Genomic DNA, 20,472 nt, shown 5'->3' with positions numbered 1-20,472 from the left:
CAGCTTTGATCACAGAAATCATTTTAAAATATATTCAAATAGAAAGCAGTTATTTTAAATTGTAAAAATATTTCACAACATTACTGCTTTTGACTTACTTTGGATCAAATAAATGCAGGGCTTGGTGAGCAGAAGAGACTTCTTTATAAAACATTAAAAATCATACTGTTCAAAAACTGTTGACTGGTAGGTTATATAGATTACAGAAATGTTATATTGTAATGTTTTATATATATATATATATATAAAACATTTCTGTCCCCCTCGCTTCTGAAATGATGGCTACGCCCCTGCGTTGACATTTTGTTTTATCACTGTTGAAACAGTTGTGCTTAATATTTTTATGAAATCCATGATGCAGTTTTTCAGGATTCTATAGATACAGTTTTATAGATCAGGGAAATTTGATTCCACATGTACCGGTAATATGATCCCTATTAACGTGAATGGCACTAAATGATTATTCTAGATACACATTCAGAGACACGGGTCACGACGAGGCGTTCCCCATAGCGACCCCTAGAGGACGCAGTTCGAAGTTCCCATGAAAGGGAACCACTGTAGTTGGTTATAAACCTGCTTAATTTTGTCTTTTGTTGCAGTCTGCTAAACTGAGAAAACTTCCACCATTCCTGACCATTTCTTTGTTGAGGTTCAACTTTGACTTTGCCAAGTGTGAGCGCTACAAAGAGACCGGGCGCTACGTTTTTCCTCTTACATTCAACCTCAGACCATTTTGTGAGCAGGTACCAGAGCCGAATCACACCCAAATACATTTTCCAAGCTCTCCAGCCAAGTAAGATAAGTCTGTGTTATTGATGGAGATTCTGCACTGAACAGTGTATGATATCTGGTCATGTATTGTAGAATGCACTGCAAGCTCAGAGTTACCATCCTGTTAGCAGCTGTTAGATTATTTCAAGCAGAGACTAACGTTTTCATCACTAGTAAACTAGAAGCACAGGTCTAGATAGAGAGCTATAATGACCACAGCAACTCCATTTCAAAGCAAGGGATTAACAAATGCTGTGTTTCTAACAGAACAATTGGCCGGACTCAGAGTCTTCGTACGAGCTCTTCTCTGTCATCATACATAAAGGAGGCTGTTATGGAGGTCATTATCATGTCTACATCAAAGACATCGATCAGCTCGGCCACTGGGAGGCACCGGTCAGTCTTTTGTTTTTTATTGCAGTCTCTATGTATGGTACGATATTAACCAGTCCAATCCAAAAGTGACAAGTAACCACTCTATGTGATGTGATTTAAAAAAAAAAATTTCTCAGGAGGAAGAGGTAAAAGTGAAGGCGAAAACCCAGAGACAAGAGGACAAAGTTGGAGAAAGAAAGAAAGAGAGTGAAAATTCTGTTGACACAGAGGATCCACTCTCTGTTCTTACAGTCATTCTGGCTCAGGTACGCCATTACACCATAAAGCTCTACAGCTATGCAAGACCGTAAGTAGATGTTTTAAATATTATTAACACTTTTGGATTTGTAGCAGTTATTTAATGTATAGAAGGATGAAATTCCATCTGAATGAAGAAAATGTCATTTTATTCACTTCACAGCACAATAAAGGGAAATTATGAGCGTATTCTATGTTTTGAAAGGCAGGACAACTGTAATCAATATTTCTTAAATTTTGTGGGCATAAAATTTCATATGCTGATTTTCACTTGTTTTTTGTCAGGAGGAGTCAAAATGTGTGCTTGTAGACCAGCTGGGCCAAAAGCTGATGAATAAAACGGGCACGCCATGGAGCAAAAAATATAAAAAACAGTATGGCACCATCAGCAAGGTTGGGGTTCTGACGTTGTATACTATTCTTCACAAAGATACAGTAATAGACTAATGTTCAAAAGTTTGGGGCCAAGGAGGTTATTTATTTATTTTTTAAATGAAGTTTTTAAAACTTTATTCAGCAAGCATGCATTAAATTGATCAAAAGTAGCAGTAATATTTATATTTCAAACAAATGTTTTTTTTTTTAACTGTCTATTCGTATTTCATAATATTACTGTATTTTTGATCAAATAAATGTAGCCTTGCTAACCATAAGAGACTTTCAAAAAACATTTTAACAAATCTTACTGAAGTAATTTATCATACAGGCCAATAATATTAGCAGTGCTGCAATATAGAATTTTACTTTATAGTTGAAAAGCTAGAATAGTGTAACTGAAGGAAAGTATTCATACCGACCATTTTGTCATCCTTCAGTTTCTTCAGAACCACCCTGAAGTGTTTATGCTGGTCTCCAATGGAACCCGTGTAGCTCTGAAAGCTGCTGGTCCTGCAACAACAGAACCCAGTCCAACAGAGCCAGTCAGTTCAGCTTCAGCCAATAACAGTCCAGACAACACAGAGCTGGAAACAGCAGGAGACACTGAAGGCCCTGATGGATGTCATTGGTTTAACCTGAATGACTCCACTGTGACGGCCATTTCGGAGACGGACATAGAGAAGCAGTTTCAGGGAAAAGAGAGTGCCTACATGCTCTTTTACAGGAAGACAACTATGAAAAGACCTCCAGAGGGTATGTTGTGTGTATGTGCACAGGGTCCAGCTTTAACTCTTTGTCACACCTGTCAATGGCCATTTTTTACCACATGTGAAACGAAAGCTAATTTTATTGCTTTTAGTGCTTGGCAAGTGTTCATTTTGGACTCTGTGTGTGCATATGTGATTTAAATACTGAAACGTGATTATGCAAAAGGCTATTTTTGTGTATCTTTTTAAACAGCCATAGGAAACCCTGCGTATGAAGTGCCTCCTCACCTGGTGGAGACGGTACAAGAGGAGAATGCAAGACTTCAGCAGAGAAGGTGGCTTTATATACACTCAAACACTCACACGCTCAGCATTTGGTATTTTATGCAATGTTTAAGTCATCTGTCTCTTGTAGAGCTGAGTTTGATGCCAGCAGCAACAGCGTTGAAGTGCGGCTGCATTTGGCCCCTCATTACCACTGGCAAAACGGAGCCCTGCACCCCGTATCTCCAGACGAAGACTCCATCATCACAGTCACCTTTGACCGCAGAAAGACTGTGGGAGACCTGCGTTTGGCCATCTACCAGGTGACATCACTAATCTATTTCTAGTCCTCCTTCCTTAGCTGTGCTCACACATACTGCAATTTTTCAGTAACAGTACGACCTAATATCATTCATTTTCAGTGATAGTGGATGGTCCTTTTTGGCTACATGAGCAAAAACAGTTTTAATGGAGATGATTTAGATTAGTTCTGACAGAATATGTTGAGTTTTCTCTGACCTTTGACCTTGGTTTCATAGATGCAAGATCTTTGGGAAGGAGACATGGCATTGACATTGGCTATGAATGTGCCAGCTGGGTTACATTTGTATGACACACTGACAGGTGAACACACATCATTTATACTTTTGCACTTTTTGTAAAGCCCTCTCAGATACTCTTGACTCAGATGTTTGGGGTCAGTAAGATCGTTTTTTTATTATTATTTCAAAGACTATTAATATTTATTAAAGAATATCTCTTTGGTTTTGAGACTTTAGTCTTTGCAACTTCAGGGATCTTATCTATGCACAATCAGCTTGTAACACTCCAAAGAGAAAGGAAAACTTGAAATCGCATCATATGACCCCTTTAAATTGACCAAAAGAGACAGTGTCATATCATATATCATATCATATCATATATCATATCATGTCATATCTCTCATATATCATATCTCTCATATATCATATCATATATCATATAATATCATATCATCTACTTCAAATAAATGCTGATCTTTTGAACTTTCCATTCAATAAAACAAATTCTGAAAAAAAAAAGCATCACAAAAATATGAAGCAGAACAACTATTTTTTACATTGAAAATAATAAGAAAGCAGCAAATCATCAATTAGAATGATTTCTGAAGGATCATGTGACATTGAAGACTGTAGAAATGGCTGATGAAAATTCAGCTTTGCCATCACTAGAATAAATTACGTTTTAAAATATATTCAAATAGAAAACACTTATTTTAAACATTTCATAAATGTTGTGTTTTAGATTAAAATGCCTTGGTGAACACGAGACTTTAAAAATAAAAAACATTATAAAATCTTACTGATGCTAAACTTTTCAGCAGTAATGTATTATTATAGTAATGATTATTGATTCTGGATAATTATGTCTCTCGTGTTGTTTCAGATGACCAGATATCCCTGTATAGTGCGGGTGTGTCTAATGGCTCTGATCTCTTTGTGTGGAATGGAAGAGAGGTGGGCATCTACTTCATCTGTGAAAAAATTATAATATACCTTTTCTATCAAAGTGTTGTAGTCGGTGCTCTGCTTGTGCTCATTTGACGCATCTGTGAACCTCTCATAACTGGTCCACGTTTCCACTGACATAAGTTGGATACTGATGTAACTGACTGTGATGCTACGTAACTTGCCCACAAATAAACACAGTGCCTCACGATCTTGGTTTATAAATCCTACTCCTAGTTTTGAGAACATTCAGACATCCAAAGTCATTTAATTTAGCACTTTTTTTCCAGAGCATAACGGTAAAGTCAATTTTTCTGGCTCAAAACTGCCATTTCTTCTGTGTATGTAACAAGCCAGATCAGGCACCGGCTTTGAAATCAGCACCTCGTTGGTGGAAAAGAGGTGTATGTGGATTGCAATTTAAAATCGTTAAACCCAAATTGATGTTTTCCTTTTCCCTCTCTTTCTTTCAGGTCAGTGGTGTGGCGGTGAAAACTGGCATGGAATGGGAGCCTGTTTTGCTCACTGTGTTGCGTCCCTCTGTGGAGGAACTGGGATGTGGGGATGGGTCAGGGGTCGAAGACACTGATGGATCTGGTCTGGTGCGTTCCATGAAGGGCTTTGCTGGTGGGGCCACTCTGGGTACAGTGCTCGAGGCTCTAGGGCCTCAAGAGGCCTTTCTGTGCCAGGAGCAGAGCCGTCCAGGGGCCAATGGGGGCGGGGCGAGTGGGTGGAGGGTTTTCCCACCTCGAGACATGCTGAGGACACTGAGAGAGCTGTCTCTGAAGGACGGGGACGCTCTACTGCTACTGCAGCCAGAGGAACTAGACAGCAGGTAAAAGCAGCAGTTTCATGACTCGATACCATTATTTAAAGGGTTAGCTCACCCAAAAAGTCTGTCATTAATTACTCACCCTCATGTCGTTTCAAACCCGACCTTCGTTCATCTTCGGAACACAAATTAAGATATTTTTGATGGAATCTGAGAGCTGTCTGACCCTGCATAGACAGCAATACAACTGAAATGTTCCCAAGTCTTTGAAACGTAGCAAGGAGATCGGTAAAATAATCCATGTGACATCAGTGGTTCATCCGCAATTATACGAAGCTACGAGAATACTTTTTGTGCGCAAAAGAAAAAAAAAAACAATTCGTCTGCTCCGCGTCACCCTGTAACGCCATTTTGAAGAGTATCCGCTGGACGTAAACGGTGTATGCTGTTCTGTGTCAGCTGCGGATACGCTGTTTTCGTTCAGATCAAATCACAACAACGTAGGAAACAGATCCGGCGTGACGCAGCTGACACAGAACAGCATATGTTGTTTACGTCCAACTGATACTCTCCAAAATGGCACCAGGGTGATGCGGAGGAGACGAATTGTTGAATAAAGTCGTAATTTTTTTTTTTCTTTTGCACACAAAAAGTATTCTCATAGCTTCGTATAATTGCGGATGAACCACTGATGTCACATGGATTATTTTACAGATCTCCTTTGTTACGTTTCTGGACTTGGGAACATTTCAGTTGCGTTGCTGTCTATGCAGGGTCAGAGAGCTCTCAGATTCCATCAAAAATATCTTAATTTGTGTTCCGAAGATGAACGAAGGTCTTACGGGTTTGAAACGACATGAGGGTGAGTAATTAATGACAGAATTTTTGGGTGAACTATCCCTTTAACACAGCAAACATTTATATTAAACACACTTCTTTTAACTATTTAAAGGGATAGTTCACCTAAAAATGAAAACTACCCCATGATATAATCAGCCTCAAGCCATCCTAGGTATATATGACTTTCTTCTTTCAGACGAATACAATTGGAGTTATATTAAAAAAATGTCCTGGCTCTTCCAAGCTTTATAATGTCAGTGAATGGGGGTCAAGATTTTGAAGCCCAAAAAAAGTGCGTCCATCCATCATAGAAAGTGATCCTAGAAAGGGTTAATAAAGGCCTTCTGAAGTGAATTGATGAATTTTTGTAAGAAAAATATCCGTATTTAAAACTTTATAAACCCTAGTCTCTAGCTTCCGCTAACTGTCGTATGCGCATACACAAGAGAGTGGTCTTTTTTTTAAGTTTAAAGGGTTAGTTCACCCAAAAATGAACAAAAATGGAAATGTTTGGAAAATGAACGAAACAAAACAATAATTTTCCTTGAAATAAACATTTAACTGAAAGTGAACAGTCAGTAATAAAATAAAGAGCAAAATATATAAAAAAGGTATTCAGAAATTTTTCTAGTGATTTTTTTTCTTTTGTGGTTTTATTATTATTATTATTAATACAATTTAATTGAATTCAAGTTTATTTGTATAGTGCTTTTCACAATACAAATCGTTGCAAAGCAACTTTACAGAAAATTTCTACAATATATTTAGTAGTAGCTTATCAGTGGTGACTGTCAGTTAATGTACAGTTAATGCAATTTATACAGTCTAATTGACATATTTTGACATCAGGTGTCTGTTTAAAAATGGCTTAACTTGTCTTATGTAATTACATTAATAAAAGTTATGACATTGATATTGTGATGACATATTAATGCAATACTGTGATACTTTTAAAAGTAACACAACACAGATACTAGAGAATAAAATACATACTGTATACATGATATAATAAGGAAGGACCATGATTTTCCACAGTATCTTCAGCCTCAGCGGTGACGTGGTTACTGTGACAACGCCCTCAGACTGCCGCTGGCTGCAGGTGGAGTTTTGCCCACAGAGTGGAATGAAGGAGGAAGAGGAGGAGGAGGAGCACGGGAAGAAAAGGAGTAAAGTCTCAGCTTCAGGGAACATGGTAAAAATGAAAACATGCATGTACACACACAGACTCACACTGTGTTATTTTGGAATTATTTATATACTATTATAATCATTAATAATTTTGTAATAATAATTTAATAATTAAGTTTTAATAATTTATGTGCTTTTGTCATTTTTATTAGTTTTTTGTTTTTACATTTATATTTAGTCTTAATTTATTTTTAATTCAGTTTCAGTTTTAGTAATTTTAGTACCTCTAATATTTATTTTATTTCAGTTTTGTGTCAGTTCACGAAAATGAATTTTATTACTTTATTTTAGTTGACAATAATACTGTGTTGTACACAGTTCAGATTGTAGTCTTGATTTGCTCTCTTGCAGCTGCTGGCGGAGGTGAAGGAAAAAGCTCTTGAGGAACTACGCTTACAGGATGAGCTCAGTGGTAATAACACTATATAATAATACTCAATAATATCTAGTAATAGACAATAATGCTCATTAACAAGGAAAAGCTCAATAGTACTTCTCATAGCCTTTTTTTATTGATACGTTGTTCTGTTTAAACTTCTTATAAGTTTTCTGTTGATGCTTTTCTCTGTATCAGCATTGCCTAGAAAAAAAGCTTTTCAATTTTGTGATATTTTAAAATCGACGAGCAGAAATTAGTCTATGTGCATCAGGGAAGAGCTTTTGTCTCCCTTTGTGTTCAGATCAGTATCTTTTTTTTTTTTTATTCTGTGTTTAGGTGTTGAATGTTGTCTGAGGCAAATGGATAGAACTGGAAAACATTTACCTCCAGGTATCTTCTCAAAACAGTCATCAGCATCACTGCTAATGTGATCCCTCTAAAGCAGGGCTGCCCAAACTCGGTCCTGGAGGGCAGGTGTCCTGAAGAGTTTAGCTCCAACCCCAATTAAACACACCTGAACCAGCTAATCAAGCTCTTACTAGGCATACTAGAAACTTAAAGGCAGGTGTGTTGAGGCAAGTTGGAGCTAAACTCTGCAGGACACCGGCCCTCCAGGACCGAGTTTGGGCAGCCCTGCTCTAAAGGTTTACATGCTAAACTGTTTCTGTGTGTTCTAGTGCATGAGCATTTGAGTGTTCGGGATGCAGGCATCAGGTTGATGACTTCACTCTACCTGTGTCCCGGACCAGTGCCAACAGCAACACAGGTGTGTTCATACAATTTGCGCATGTGTGAATGTGATGCAGAATGCATATCACAACTTTTCTGTAATGAGAAAATATCTTTTCTCTATGCAGTTGTTCTTGTACTTCAGTGTTGGTCTAGCGCCCTCAGTTGGTCAGGAGCTAGAGATTATTGTAGAGGAGTCTCTAACCGTCAAAGAGGTGAACTCTCTGGATTTTGTATGAAATTGTAGCTGTTCTAAAAAAAAAAAAGTGTTTAAAAATGCTTGTTCCTCTTATTCCAGTGCCTTACGGAAATGTTGCAGATGGCGAAACTTGACGGTAAAATCGTTCAAATGTTTGCTTTTTAATGGCACATTTAACTCGTCTAGCTTTCTCAGATTTATTAATGAAACCTGTTTCTCTCTCTAGGTGAGTCGTGGCACTTAAGGAGAGTGGACTGGTGTGAGGAAATTGGAGAGCCACTTATGGATGAGGTATCTTACATAATAATCTCTAAAAATTAATACTAATCCACTAATCTCTTTCTCAGTTTGCTATGATTTAAAATATTTGACTCCTATTTGCTCTCGTCTCCCAGAATGCATCTCTGAAAGAAGCAAAGGTCATTCATGGGGACACACTGGTGCTGGTGGAGGGGCGACTGCCTCCAAAGGTTCGTTTTCAGTTTTGGATGATTTCTTATGTAGAAACTTTTCAAACAGCTTTCTTTCATCTTATCTCAATTTCAGGGTTACCTCAAACTGTCTGTGAAGATGTACATAGACGCGATTGACAGCTCCAGCGTTCCAGAGCTGAATCACACAGAAGAGTCCCTGAGCATTGAGGGGCTCACCACAGGTTCGACTTTTAGCACATTTTCTAAAAACCAAGTGAGATTCATGTTGTTTCTGTCAGATCATGACTGCTTGGGCAATATCTCTGGTTTGTGCTTGTTTATATGTGTGTGTCCTGGTGTTTCAGAGGGGTCTGGATCAGAGATGAGATTCATTGGTCATGTGGAGATATCAGAGGAGGCTTCACTTGAGGATCTCAAGACTCAGGTTGGCAATCACTACTCACAGCGTTAATGATTTCAACTGATAATGATAACTTAAAGGTGAAGTGTGTAATTGCAGAAATGTTTCCCAACACTTTCCCCACATAATCCTAACAGCACAGGTCCTGATTTTGTGTGATAATTTGGTTTTGATAATCACCATTGTGTATGTTTGTACTATAACACTAGATGACACAAAATATACAAACAACGGCATCAAAGTGTACAAAGTTTACAGCGTTTGCACTAGAACCGTCTTTTTAAAAAATCTATCTATATTGTATTTGTTATTTACTGACTTTTAATTTCTTTGATAAATGGTCAGATGATTCCTGAATCCAAATGTATCACTTATCTGTTTTTATTTAATGTTTTAAGGCAAAAATAGCTAAATCTGTTGGACAGTTTCTACATGTACATGTTTCGAATTATTATTATTTTTTTTTAAAGAACAGTTTATTCTAATATCTATATGCGTCAAGAAAAGCTGCCAAAACTGTACTTTAGTGCTGTCAAAGATTAATTGCGATTAATCGCATATACAAAATAAAAGTTGTTGTTTGCATAATGTGTGTGTTCTGTGTATATTTATGTATATATAAATACACACACATACAGTATATATGTTGAAAGTATTTACATGTATTTACATGTCTATATTTATATTCATATTATAAATAAATATATTTAATATGTAAACATAACCTATTTTTCTGAAATATATACATGCATGTGTGTGTATTTATATATACATAATAAATATTCACAGCACACATACATATCATGTAAACAAAAACTTTTAATTTGGATGCGATTAATCGCGATTACTCGCGATTAATCGTTTGACAGCACTACTGTACTTGTCTACTTAATATGTGTGGTGCTTTCTGTTTGGTTCGTTTCCCTATACTTTTAGTTTACTCGGAAAGGCAGCCTACGAAATGGCATATTTAGTGCTGTCAAACGATTAATCGCATCCAAAATAAAAGTTTTTGTTTACATAGTATATGTGTGTGTACTGTGTATATTTATTATGTACATATTAGGGGTGGAACAGTTTGCGGAAAAAAATCGAACCGTACAGTTCTCCACACACGGTTCGGCCCGCGCTAGGACCGCGGTTCAACTTAAATCTGACAACGCATCTGTAATATGGTTTGCTATAAATAACACGTAAAACAAACAGGGTTAGGCTAATATATGTTTCTGTTGATGGATGCGCATTCTGGCTTACCAATACATTACAACATCAGCGATGAAAAAAAAAAAACGTGGACAAACCAAACCATTCACTCTTGTTCAGTGCGAATGCCGTATGCTGGAATATCATCACCCGGGTGCTGCGTCATCACCCGGGTGCTGATAGTGTTGAGACCTGAACAGCACACGTTGATATCTGTGTTTAAGCTAAACTCGTTTAAGCTTTGCCAGTTTAAACATTTAAGAGCCAGAGGATGCGAGCTCGCGCGCGCAGTCAGTGAGAAGATTTGTGCGTGCGCTCATCCGAAGTGTGCAAACCCACGCCTCAGAACGCGCGCAGATATTAAGCTTTGTCTTAAGTATTGTGTTTAAATGGACAAATTCACACAAAAATTATGTCAAAATGCCCGTCTTGGTAAGTATCCTATAGCAGACATAGCCGGCTGAACGTACTGTACTATAAATTTCTGTCCCTTTAAACTAATGTTAGACCTACCTAAAAAACCTGAAAATCACAGTTTATTTTATTTGTATCTTTACTCTATTGTATTTATTTGTGCTGTTGCTTGTAGTTAGATAGATTATTCGTATTTTCTTTTTTTTTATTTGACAGTATAGTTTTTGCCTAAACATAGCACATAACGAACCATACCGAAAACATATATTATGTAAACAAAAACTTTTATTTTGGATGCGATTAATCGTGATTAATCATTTGACGGCACTCTACACATTAAACTGGAATAAGAGAAACTATTTTAACATCAAAAAATTTACACACTTCACCTTTTATGAGTACACTTATCTCCCATCACTCATTTAATAATTAAATAATTGAAAGAAAAGGTAGAGAAGCTAGTGAAGAAAGAAGCACTGTACACTACCATTCAAAGGTTTGAGGTCAGTGTGATTTATTTATTTATATATTGGGGAAAAAATGCTTTTATTTAGCAAGGATTTCTATATTTTTTTATTTTCTATTCAGCACAACTGTTTTCAACATTGATAACAGTAAGAAAGCACCAAATCAGCATATTATAATGATTTCTGAAGGATCATGTGACTGAAGACTGGAGTAATGATGCTGAAAATTCAGCTTTGCATCACAAGAATAAATTGAAAGCAGACATTTTCTTTAAAATTGTAATAATCACAAAATTACTATTTTTGTTCAAACAAATGACCTTGGTGACCATAAGAGACCTCTTTCAAAAAAAAAAAACACTTTTGAACAGTAGTGTAAGCTTTTGGCTGCAGTGTAACATTGCAAGTAAAATGAGCACTGCTGTATCAGATCAGTATAACCACTGCACCCACCATCCCTTGAGAAGAGCCACATTTGTGTTCTTGTAGATGATGACTCTGCCGGCACTTCAGGATGTGTGTGTGCCCAGTCCTGCGTTTCTGCGTGTATGGCTGCTAGAGGGCAAGAAACTGTCCAGGATACTCAGAGGAAACCAGCAGACACTCAGGTTGATAGCTTTGGATTTCCTTCATGCTCATGAATGGTGCTTTGATGGTGGAAAAAGCATGTGAAACTTTTCATTGTATATAGGGTTGAAGTCAGACTTCTTTTCCTGTAGGAAGCTGAAGCTGGGGAATGGGGCGGAGGTGTGTGTTCAGAGGCTGATGAACGAGGAGGACCTGGGGTGAGACTTTCTGACAGCAATACAGATAAAGAGGCGATTGATCGAATCCATGGAAGATTGAAACTGTGTTTTGCAGTTCGAAAAAAAACACCAATCATTATTTTCTCTTTATCTGTGCAGCCTGAAGGATTTATTGCTGAGGGTTCAGATGGGGGTGCCAGGAGAGAAGGCGTATTATCCTTCTGAGGAGTTTTTGTGGGACGCAGGGCGGGACGGCACCCCCAGGGGCCTGTACGCTACTCTGGCCTCCAGGTACGGTCTCACTCCTGACAACCTGCTCCTGGCTAAACACCTGCCTGACAAACACACCTGGATGCCCATTTCCAACTGGGTGAGAAAAGAGAGTGAAAATGGGAATACCGTATATTTTAGGCGAGAGTTGAGTATACTTGAATAATAACTTCTGAATAATCCCAGACTCAACAGGTCTCAAAAAGAAAGAAGAAGAGGAAAGCTGAGAGTCTCCAGGCTGCTCCCTTCTACCTGAAAGATGGAGATATTATAGGTGTCAAGGTAAATTTAAAAATCTTGTTTAAATACTGTTGGGAAGCTGTAGAAACTATGTTTGAAATTCTAGGCAAATAGATAAGCCGTTCCCAAATGTTTGTACCCTCTTTTGTGTTATTATAACTTTAATTGCTTTAAAGTAATTTAACAGTGCAATATCACATTCGCCACATTGCTGGGGGGTTTCAGCAATGCCTTACGCGCTCACTTTTTTGGTTTTGTATTTGCATGTGTGTAGAATCTGCTAATAGACAATAATAAAGAATTCACCATTCTGGAAGATGAGATTGGTCAGCAGAGACTCAGGGAGGAGGCAGCGAATCACAACACAAGGTGCATCCTTTTGTTTTGTTTTTATTGCCACTCTCCAGTATTACAAGATATAGGGTTGTCAGTGTTTGCTGATTTCATTTGATTAAATATGTAGTAAAAAAGAAATGCTGCAACATTTGGTCGTTGTCAGTAATATATACATTTTTATTTAGTATATTTATGCTGTTCTACTTTTTGAACTGCCTGACAAAAAAGTATCAAGCTTTCCACAAAAGGTGGCACCACTATTTTCAACATTGATAAAAGTAATGATATTGAATAATTCATGCATATACATTTTAGAATAATTTCTGAAGGATCGTGTGACACTGAAGACTGCTGAAAATTCAGCTTTCCCTTCACAGGAATAAATTACGTTTTTAAATATATTAAAATAGAAAACAGTTATTTTAAATGGTAATAATATGTATTTTCTTACATACTTTGTATGTATTTTTCATCAAATAAATGCAGTCTTGGTGAGCTTAAGATTTTTTTTTTTCAAAAACATTAAAAAGTCTTACTAACCCCATTTTTTGTACATGATTTATTTTGTCCATTAGGGGGCGTCCTGCCACTGGAGACTATTCACAAGATATTGGGTCCAAGAAGTCGGGCCCAACTAAAAACCGGAAACCAGAGGTGGCCTTATCAATCAATGTGGGAGTGTTCAGGTAACCCACCCAGCGAAACAGCCACTTTAGAGCTGCCTGTTGGTCCTCAAAACCTTCACTAAGGTGCCATGGGAGAGACACAGCAAGGAAGCCAAACCGAAGACAATGTGAAAGTGCTGACCAGGAAACCCAGCCTGTGAAAAATATGATTCTTTGGGCACGGGATGCTGATCCATGATTTAATTTTAAGTGGAAATATCATTTTCAATCACTGAGATTTCTTGAAGCTTGCACACTTTCTTTGCCCTTTTATATGCAATTCATTCCTGGAGCAAATATTTGTACCCTACAAGACTTAAGAGATCAGTTTCAGCCTATGCCAATGGATTCATCCTGCCTCACTTCTGAGTCTGCATTTTTTTCCACAAGGAGGGGTTTGATGGTAATTGTATGACATGTTACAACTGTCGTCATCATTTTTTTCTTTTTTCAACAAAATCATCACAATACTGTATGGAAGATGTTTTACTCCGATATCCTTAATTACTGTATGTGCAGTTCTTTATCATTTATAATGTTTTAATTCACTCAAAAATAAAATTCTGTGATTATAAACTCACCCCCATATGATCTCAGACTGTAATTTAGGCTGTTATTCAGTCATAATATTTCTGTTTGTCCAGTACAAAAGTCATCAATGCTTCTCATTAACTGTACAATGTTTTTAGTGACTGAATGTGATGCACCATTTTTAGGTCTAGGTGAAAACACTGAACTATCAGTAAATATTTATGTTTTGGTCTGTTTCTCACATAGCTTTCAAGAACTTGGATTATTGATCACTGGTCATATGGATATTTTTTGGTGTGTAAATTTTTTTTTTTTGTTCCACATGAAGATGAGTGAATGATGACAGAATTTTGATTTAAAAAAATATATATTTTCACATCAGTCATTGTCAAATATGATTAAAAAACTATTTTCTTATGTTAGTAGTTCTCTGCCACCTTTACATCCTCTCCCACTGCAGGAAATCAGCTGTGTGTGCTGAAACAGTGCAGAGAGAAAGAAATGCTGTTCTATAACCAAAAAAACCTTTAGCCCTCTACACCCTTTTTAATGAGAATCCAACAAGGCTATAATACTGTGAATTATACTGTTAGTGTAATTGCACAAACAGATAAAAGAAAATACTCTTCTGAATCAGAGACATGCAAATCAGGGATGGATATCCACATTTGTTTTCTTGCTGTTTTTATTCTCTGTTAAGGAGAAAATAGAGACACTGATTGGAAGTGAAATGGTTAAGCACAAAAGCAAAAGAGTATTGTTAGCAACCGTTTTGTTTATGAATGAATTGCATGAGTAGTTAAAGGCACAATATGTAATTTTTGCCGCTAGAGGGCGCGTATTCAAAATAAACAAATCGACAAAGGCGTAGTTTGATGACGCTGTGACTGAGTGTGGAATCATGGGAGTTGTCTTCTTCATCCCCACAGCCGATGCAATCCGACGGGACTCGGGCAGAAATCATGTTCATGGATGAGCTAATGATTTATTAATTAACTATATGAATTGATATAAATATATACATTTTCTGCCTCCTTATCTTGAATTATGTGATCACTCTTAATGCATATTAATAGACTGAATCATGCAGTGAAAGAACCACTCTAAAAGCGCAGGCGCCCTAAAGCCAGTGTTGGTCTAACCGGACTTCATCACGTCAGGTAAGATATCTGTACTTTTACTTGAGTATGGCTTTCAGGTATTTTATACACCACTGCACTTTTGCATTGATACATTACAAGTTGGCAAACTTTAAAGCATTAGCGGCTAGACTAAATAAAGAAATAATGATAATGAAAGAAGCCCAAACCAAACATTACTAACCAGTAGACCACTTTAAAAACCCTGCATAATGAAAAACAACAGTAGCTGGCATAAACACTTCTAGAGATGTATTCAATATTTTTGCAAATTTTATTTTTAACTCAGTTTTTAGGGCCTTAATTTAAAATATGCAGCTACACCTTCCCAACTCCAGAGGTCATTCTCACCTCAGTTTAATATACAGTCATGGCCAAAAGTTTTGGCAGTGACACAAATTTTGTATTTTGCGAAGTTTGCTGCTTAAGCCGTTGTGGTGTTCATTCACATTGTTTCTAGATTATTGTGTAGACTGGGCCAATGTGCTGCAGAGTTTAGCTCCAACCCTGACAAACTTACTTACCTGTGATTTTCTAATGATTTTCTAATGATCCTGAAGACATTGATTAGCATGCTCATGTGTGTTTGATTAGGGTTAGAGCTAAACTCTGCAGGAAAGTGGATCTCGTGGGCCAGATTTGAGGATGCCAGGTGTAGAGTGATCAGATGCATTTTAAATAAGTGCTAAAAGCTTCATTGGCCAAAAAATGAACTTTTCACAAAAAAACTAATTTCACTGTTTTTGATCCTGACACAAAATGACCAGCTAACATTAATTGACTAATCATATCAGCAGCACATGTGAAAGTGTGAATGAGTACTAGTCATTACTAGTCGTTAATCACTGTCATACTAAAAGCCTTTAAAACTTATATGCTTATCATTGTTTTTCAGTATACCATGGAAACATGCGGAAAAATAATCTACAAATACTGAAGCAGCAAACTTTGCAAAACACAAAATTTGTCACTGCCAAAACTTTTGGCCATGACTGTACATTGAGTGCACATCACTTTGTGATAAATGGTTTCGTTAGACTCAAAAAAAAAGAATCAATATGACAAGCATAATGATTTTAAGTGACTTTTTATTTATACTTTATTCTGCAAAATCTCAATCTAGAAAAGGTTAATATAATTAAATAACCCATCAAGTAGGGTGACAAACAAAAGTAGTTACAAATATGCTCTCATCTCTTCAGGGTTCGGCGAGGATCCCGTCCATTGGTGATGGTGACCGTGGGTTTTGAGCCCTGTTCTCCACCTGGAACTGGAGAAGCACTAACACTGTTCCAATGACTGCGATTCAAATGACGTCCACCTGCACCATAGGAGGACTCTCAGGGGACAGGAGAAGGGGAAAACACAGCAGAGCTGTTTGCTGTGAGAGGCGAAAAGGATGGTCCATATTACAGCTTATTCTGGCCAAGAACCACCCATTAAGACAATCTGATGACAAATTTACACCTGCAAAGGTGGCACAGAAATGCTTCTGAAGAGGCATTTAGATTTACACAGATTGCTTAATGCTGCTCAGAGGTGGTATAAGTAAGGGATAATGCACGGCTAGCTGTGCATCAAATGATTTTAATGCACAACGTGGAGGCCAAGAACCACCCTCGGCAAAGTGTATTTAAAGGGTGTATTCACACCAGGAAAGTCTGCTAGTTCACTTGCTTTGGTCCGGACCAAATACAATGTTGATTTTTTTTTTTTTGTTTGGTGCGGTTCACTTTCACACTGCTCTTTTTGCAAGTGAACCAGCAATTGTAAACAAAACAACACGTGTGCTTGAGGTCATCCATTCATTGGTTCATCCATTCAACCGCACCAGAGTTCGTTTGGAAGCGGAGCGGGACCACCTCTTCAGCTGGGTCTCGGTACGGTAGTTTGGTCCGCACCAGAATGCGATTGCTGTATTCACACCTGCCCAAAAGATCCGCACCAAGAGGGGAAACGAACTTGAGTTCGATTCAATCGAACCAAACAAGACAGGTGTGAATACACCAAAATCGTTTAATGCACAGCTAGCCGTGTATTATCCCACTTATACCTTGGTCATTTGCCAGCATTCACAAGTTAAAGCTGTTAATGATGTTTGCAGCGCAATATTTGACTGGAAGGGTAAAAATGACAGTTATTTTCGTCATTTTGTTAGCTCTAGCATTCTGCCCGCTTCAAATCAGACTTCGAGATAAAATAGTGCAGTAAGATCACCTTTATTTGAATGAATTATAGCATTTATTTGAATTAATTATCGATCAAGAGAGAGAGAGAAGTATGCTGAGGCCCCCTGGCGGGGAACCACTGGATTATGGGATAGCAACAGAAGCGTTCAATTAAACATGATCATTTGCAAATTTGTCAAACAACCATTCAATTTTCTAAAGATTCAACCTGTAGGTCCTGCAGGTGGCCCAGGAGTCGGTATACTAGGAGTGCTGCCATGAGCTTCTGTTTTTACCTGTTAAGAGATTAAATAGACACTCATTATGTGCTCATACTGTTCATGCCCTCTGAGCAGTATTTTTGCACTCACCTGGGTGTTGTTGATTTGGTTGATTTTTGCCAGCACCTCTGGGTTGGGCTCACTGAAATTTGGCACTTCTGAGAAAATCATACAGAACCTTCGATAGATGCAAGAAAGTGCTGGTTATTGTTTCGGTGTCAAAGAGCTTACGTTCAGTCAGCTGTGAAGACTTGGGCCCAATCCCAATTCTATTTTATACCCCTTCCCCTTCCCCTCCGCCTACCCCTTTCCCTTGTCCCTTGAAACAGAGTGTCAAGGGTTAGGGGTGAAAATATTCCCCTAAGAATTGGGACACCACTACTATGCCGTCACACGTCATCTTACGTCGTCTAGCTTCTACAATACACACACCTATACTGGTGTGCATTAGAGCTTTTAATTACCTTTCTATATTACTGCGTTGCTTACTGTGTTAGTTAGCAAATATTAGCGATTTTTTTTGCAAACATTTCTTTGAGTAACATGACCGTAATATGAACTCATGATTGAATGCAACATAAAACAAATGATTACGTTTCGTTAAAATCTTTATTAATGCCAAAAATGCTTACATTTATGTGTCTTTTTGTTCGCTCGGGCAGCCATGTTGCTGCTGAAGCCGGTTTACGCTGAGATAATTCATACCTCTTCGTTTGAAGTGTGGTCCCGAAAAATCTTCGTTTGAAGGGCTATCTGGCCCTTCCCCTACCCCTACCCCTCCAACCAAAAGAGAATCGAGACACCCCTACCCCTTCACGTGAACGCGCGAAACGGAGGGGTAGGGGAAATGGGAAGGGCTAAGGGGTAGAATTGGGATTGGGCCTTACTCTCCGATCTTCTGAAGGTCCCCCGTTCTTCCAATATACAGTGTAAGACAGCCTTTGAAGAGAGATGCATATCTGAAATCAAATATTTACACCAACAAGATAATAAAGAACAAATAAAAAAAATGAATACAATTATCAGGATTAAAAATATCATCAATAATAAACCGTCACCCTCGATTGAGTCGGATGATGTCTCCTGTTTGTATCAGGCTGCCCACTTCGTCCCACACTGATATTGTAACACTTCCGGTCCTGTCAGCTACTTTACATGAACGCACTTCATGTCCATCCTTTGTCTTAGACACTCGACCTGAAACATTTAGTTAAAGAAACAAAAATAAAACACGCTCGGGGAATTAGATATCGAACTTCAGTGAATCGGTTTTTCAGTTCAAGAGTCGGTTCATTAAAAAAAAGATTCAGTGATTACCTTGGACGTAATTAAGTCACCCCACGCAACGTTTCAACAAAGCAATTTTGCCTTTACATAAAACATAGCCTACTAAAAACATTTACATATAAAAAACAAATAGCTGTCTCTGAAATAGTTTACACATTCACTAATTCACTTCGCAAAATATCAGCAAATATTGAAAGAAATGAAGTGAGCCATTTCGGTGTATTCTCTGTCAGTGAGTTGAACCGCAGGAGAATCTCACTGGCCGATTCAATCCGATTCGTGAACGATTTGTTTAGAACGGGACGGATTTGTGAACCAGTTCAACCGATTCACAGTAAAGGTCCAACTAAAAAAAAAACGCTTCCTTCATGGATTCGCTACTCCTGGCTTATCTTTTTTGTTTCAGCTACGAACAACACAGGCGTTAAGGTTTGTAAGTTTATATTTATCGTTATAAATGCTTCAAACTGTTTGTGAACAAACTCGTTTTAAAAAATGAGGATAGCAAGCAATCGTGTAGGCCGCGTTCATTTGTGTTTCTCACACAAGTTTGACTTACCAGTTTCCAGGACGATAAAAACCAAATTTATATATTTTTTTCAAAATAATGATCTTTAAAAAAGCATCATATGACCCCTTTAATCCAGGTTTAAGGTCTTTAATCAGACACACATTTTCGTTTGATGCGTTTGCCATTCGAAAAGACAATTCAATTCAGATTGGCTCCCAACTGAGACCGTCGGCCACCTCAGACCACCTTGTTTCATTTGATTGTGCCAGGCAGCTATATAGGCTAGATTTTCTCACGCGTAATAGAACAACTCACCCATAATAGTATATTAAACTGGGAAACAGGCGAATATGTTCATTTTCTTGTAAGAATGAAAGCGATTAAACATGTTCATGCAACAGCTTATTCGAACGTTTGGTGTGTTTTACGCTTACATAAAGTAATATTCGTAGTTTGTCAAAACTAAAATATCGTCACGAACAGGATTCGAACCTGTGCGGGGAAACCCCATTGGATTTCGAGTCCAACGCCTTAACCTCTCGGCCACCGTGACTGCTTGATACATTCGTGTGAAAACAGCTCCATCTATTGATCATTATACTAAAATGCAATTTTAGTGAGCAAGCAAATGTCTTGTTTTAGGGTTAGGGTTAGGGTTATGAATTAAATAAAGAAAATGTAAAAGGTGAAACTCTTTTAGAGGTAAAACTCTATTCGTACTCGTATTTAGAATGCCACTCGACATAACTTCAATTCAAATAATGTTAAACTAACAGGACCAAATAAAGTATTTGGAAGACATAAAGCATTTTATTCGATGGATTAGATAAATAAAATATTCCGAAAGATGCTTCAGTTATAAAGTTGGGTCTCGTATAAGCTTTTACATCGCTTGTTTGGTTTTCTTCTGTTTTACTTGAGTCATCATAACGCCAGGTGGCGCTAGTGCCTAAGGAGTTTGTCATGGAAGGGCGTGCATTTGATTTAACCACTCTTCACGTTGAAACATGGTGCAAGGGATTACACAAGC

General features: G+C 37.8%; 2 protein-coding genes and 1 non-coding gene across 4 annotated transcripts in view; 1 reads left to right on the top strand and 2 right to left on the bottom strand.

Annotated features, from left to right (window-relative positions):
- The window catches only part of usp40 (ubiquitin specific peptidase 40), a 17,994-nt gene extending 3,889 nt beyond the window's left edge, over positions 1–14,105 (top strand). The window contains exons 6-31 of one of the 2 annotated variants that reach the window (XM_016510469.1): positions 603–746; positions 1,042–1,170; positions 1,287–1,415; positions 1,693–1,800; positions 2,223–2,538; positions 2,746–2,827; positions 2,908–3,079; positions 3,296–3,380; positions 4,182–4,252; positions 4,717–5,078; positions 6,891–7,047; positions 7,395–7,455; positions 7,759–7,812; positions 8,100–8,188; positions 8,280–8,366; positions 8,450–8,486; positions 8,577–8,641; positions 8,746–8,820; positions 8,897–9,005; positions 9,129–9,208; positions 11,758–11,876; positions 11,988–12,053; positions 12,174–12,384; positions 12,471–12,566; positions 12,799–12,893; positions 13,436–14,105. In XM_016510469.1, coding sequence (XP_016365955.1) covers positions 603–746; positions 1,042–1,170; positions 1,287–1,415; positions 1,693–1,800; positions 2,223–2,538; positions 2,746–2,827; positions 2,908–3,079; positions 3,296–3,380; positions 4,182–4,252; positions 4,717–5,078; positions 6,891–7,047; positions 7,395–7,455; positions 7,759–7,812; positions 8,100–8,188; positions 8,280–8,366; positions 8,450–8,486; positions 8,577–8,641; positions 8,746–8,820; positions 8,897–9,005; positions 9,129–9,208; positions 11,758–11,876; positions 11,988–12,053; positions 12,174–12,384; positions 12,471–12,566; positions 12,799–12,893; positions 13,436–13,550 — 3,114 coding nt within the window. In that variant the 3' untranslated portion in view covers positions 13,551–14,105. Of the gene's footprint in view, positions 1–602; positions 747–1,041; positions 1,171–1,286; positions 1,416–1,692; positions 1,801–2,222; positions 2,539–2,745; positions 2,828–2,907; positions 3,080–3,295; positions 3,381–4,181; positions 4,253–4,716; positions 5,079–6,890; positions 7,048–7,394; positions 7,456–7,758; positions 7,813–8,099; positions 8,189–8,279; positions 8,367–8,449; positions 8,487–8,576; positions 8,642–8,745; positions 8,821–8,896; positions 9,006–9,128; positions 9,209–11,757; positions 11,877–11,987; positions 12,054–12,173; positions 12,385–12,470; positions 12,567–12,798; positions 12,894–13,435 lie in introns of those variants that run through there. The other variant, XR_001636171.1, reaches the window with a different exon arrangement.
- Positions 14,106–16,362: 2,257 nt separating this feature from the next.
- Positions 16,363–19,982, bottom strand: LOC107706629 (SOSS complex subunit B2). Its single transcript, XM_074560055.1, is given in 8 exon segments — positions 16,363–16,576; positions 17,593–17,659; positions 17,735–17,822; positions 18,532–18,603; positions 18,703–18,841; positions 19,491–19,523; positions 19,567–19,629; positions 19,936–19,982. Coding segments are annotated over 7 exon segments (651 nt in total). The 5' UTR covers positions 19,628–19,629; positions 19,936–19,982; the 3' UTR covers positions 16,363–16,385.
- On the bottom strand, positions 19,914–19,995 carry trnas-cga (transfer RNA serine (anticodon CGA)). The gene has a single exon. It is a non-coding gene; the product is annotated as a tRNA-Ser (tRNA).
- Positions 19,996–20,472: the final 477 nt, after the last annotated feature.

The sequence above is a fragment of the Sinocyclocheilus rhinocerous genome, unplaced genomic scaffold (assembly GCF_001515625.1).
Source record: "Sinocyclocheilus rhinocerous isolate Xijiao unplaced genomic scaffold, SAMN03320098_v1.1 scaffold1285, whole genome shotgun sequence".
Lineage (NCBI taxonomy): Eukaryota > Metazoa > Chordata > Actinopteri > Cypriniformes > Cyprinidae > Sinocyclocheilus > Sinocyclocheilus rhinocerous.
The sequence above is the reverse complement of the archived record's forward strand: the minus strand, read 5'-3'. Positions and strand labels throughout refer to the sequence as shown.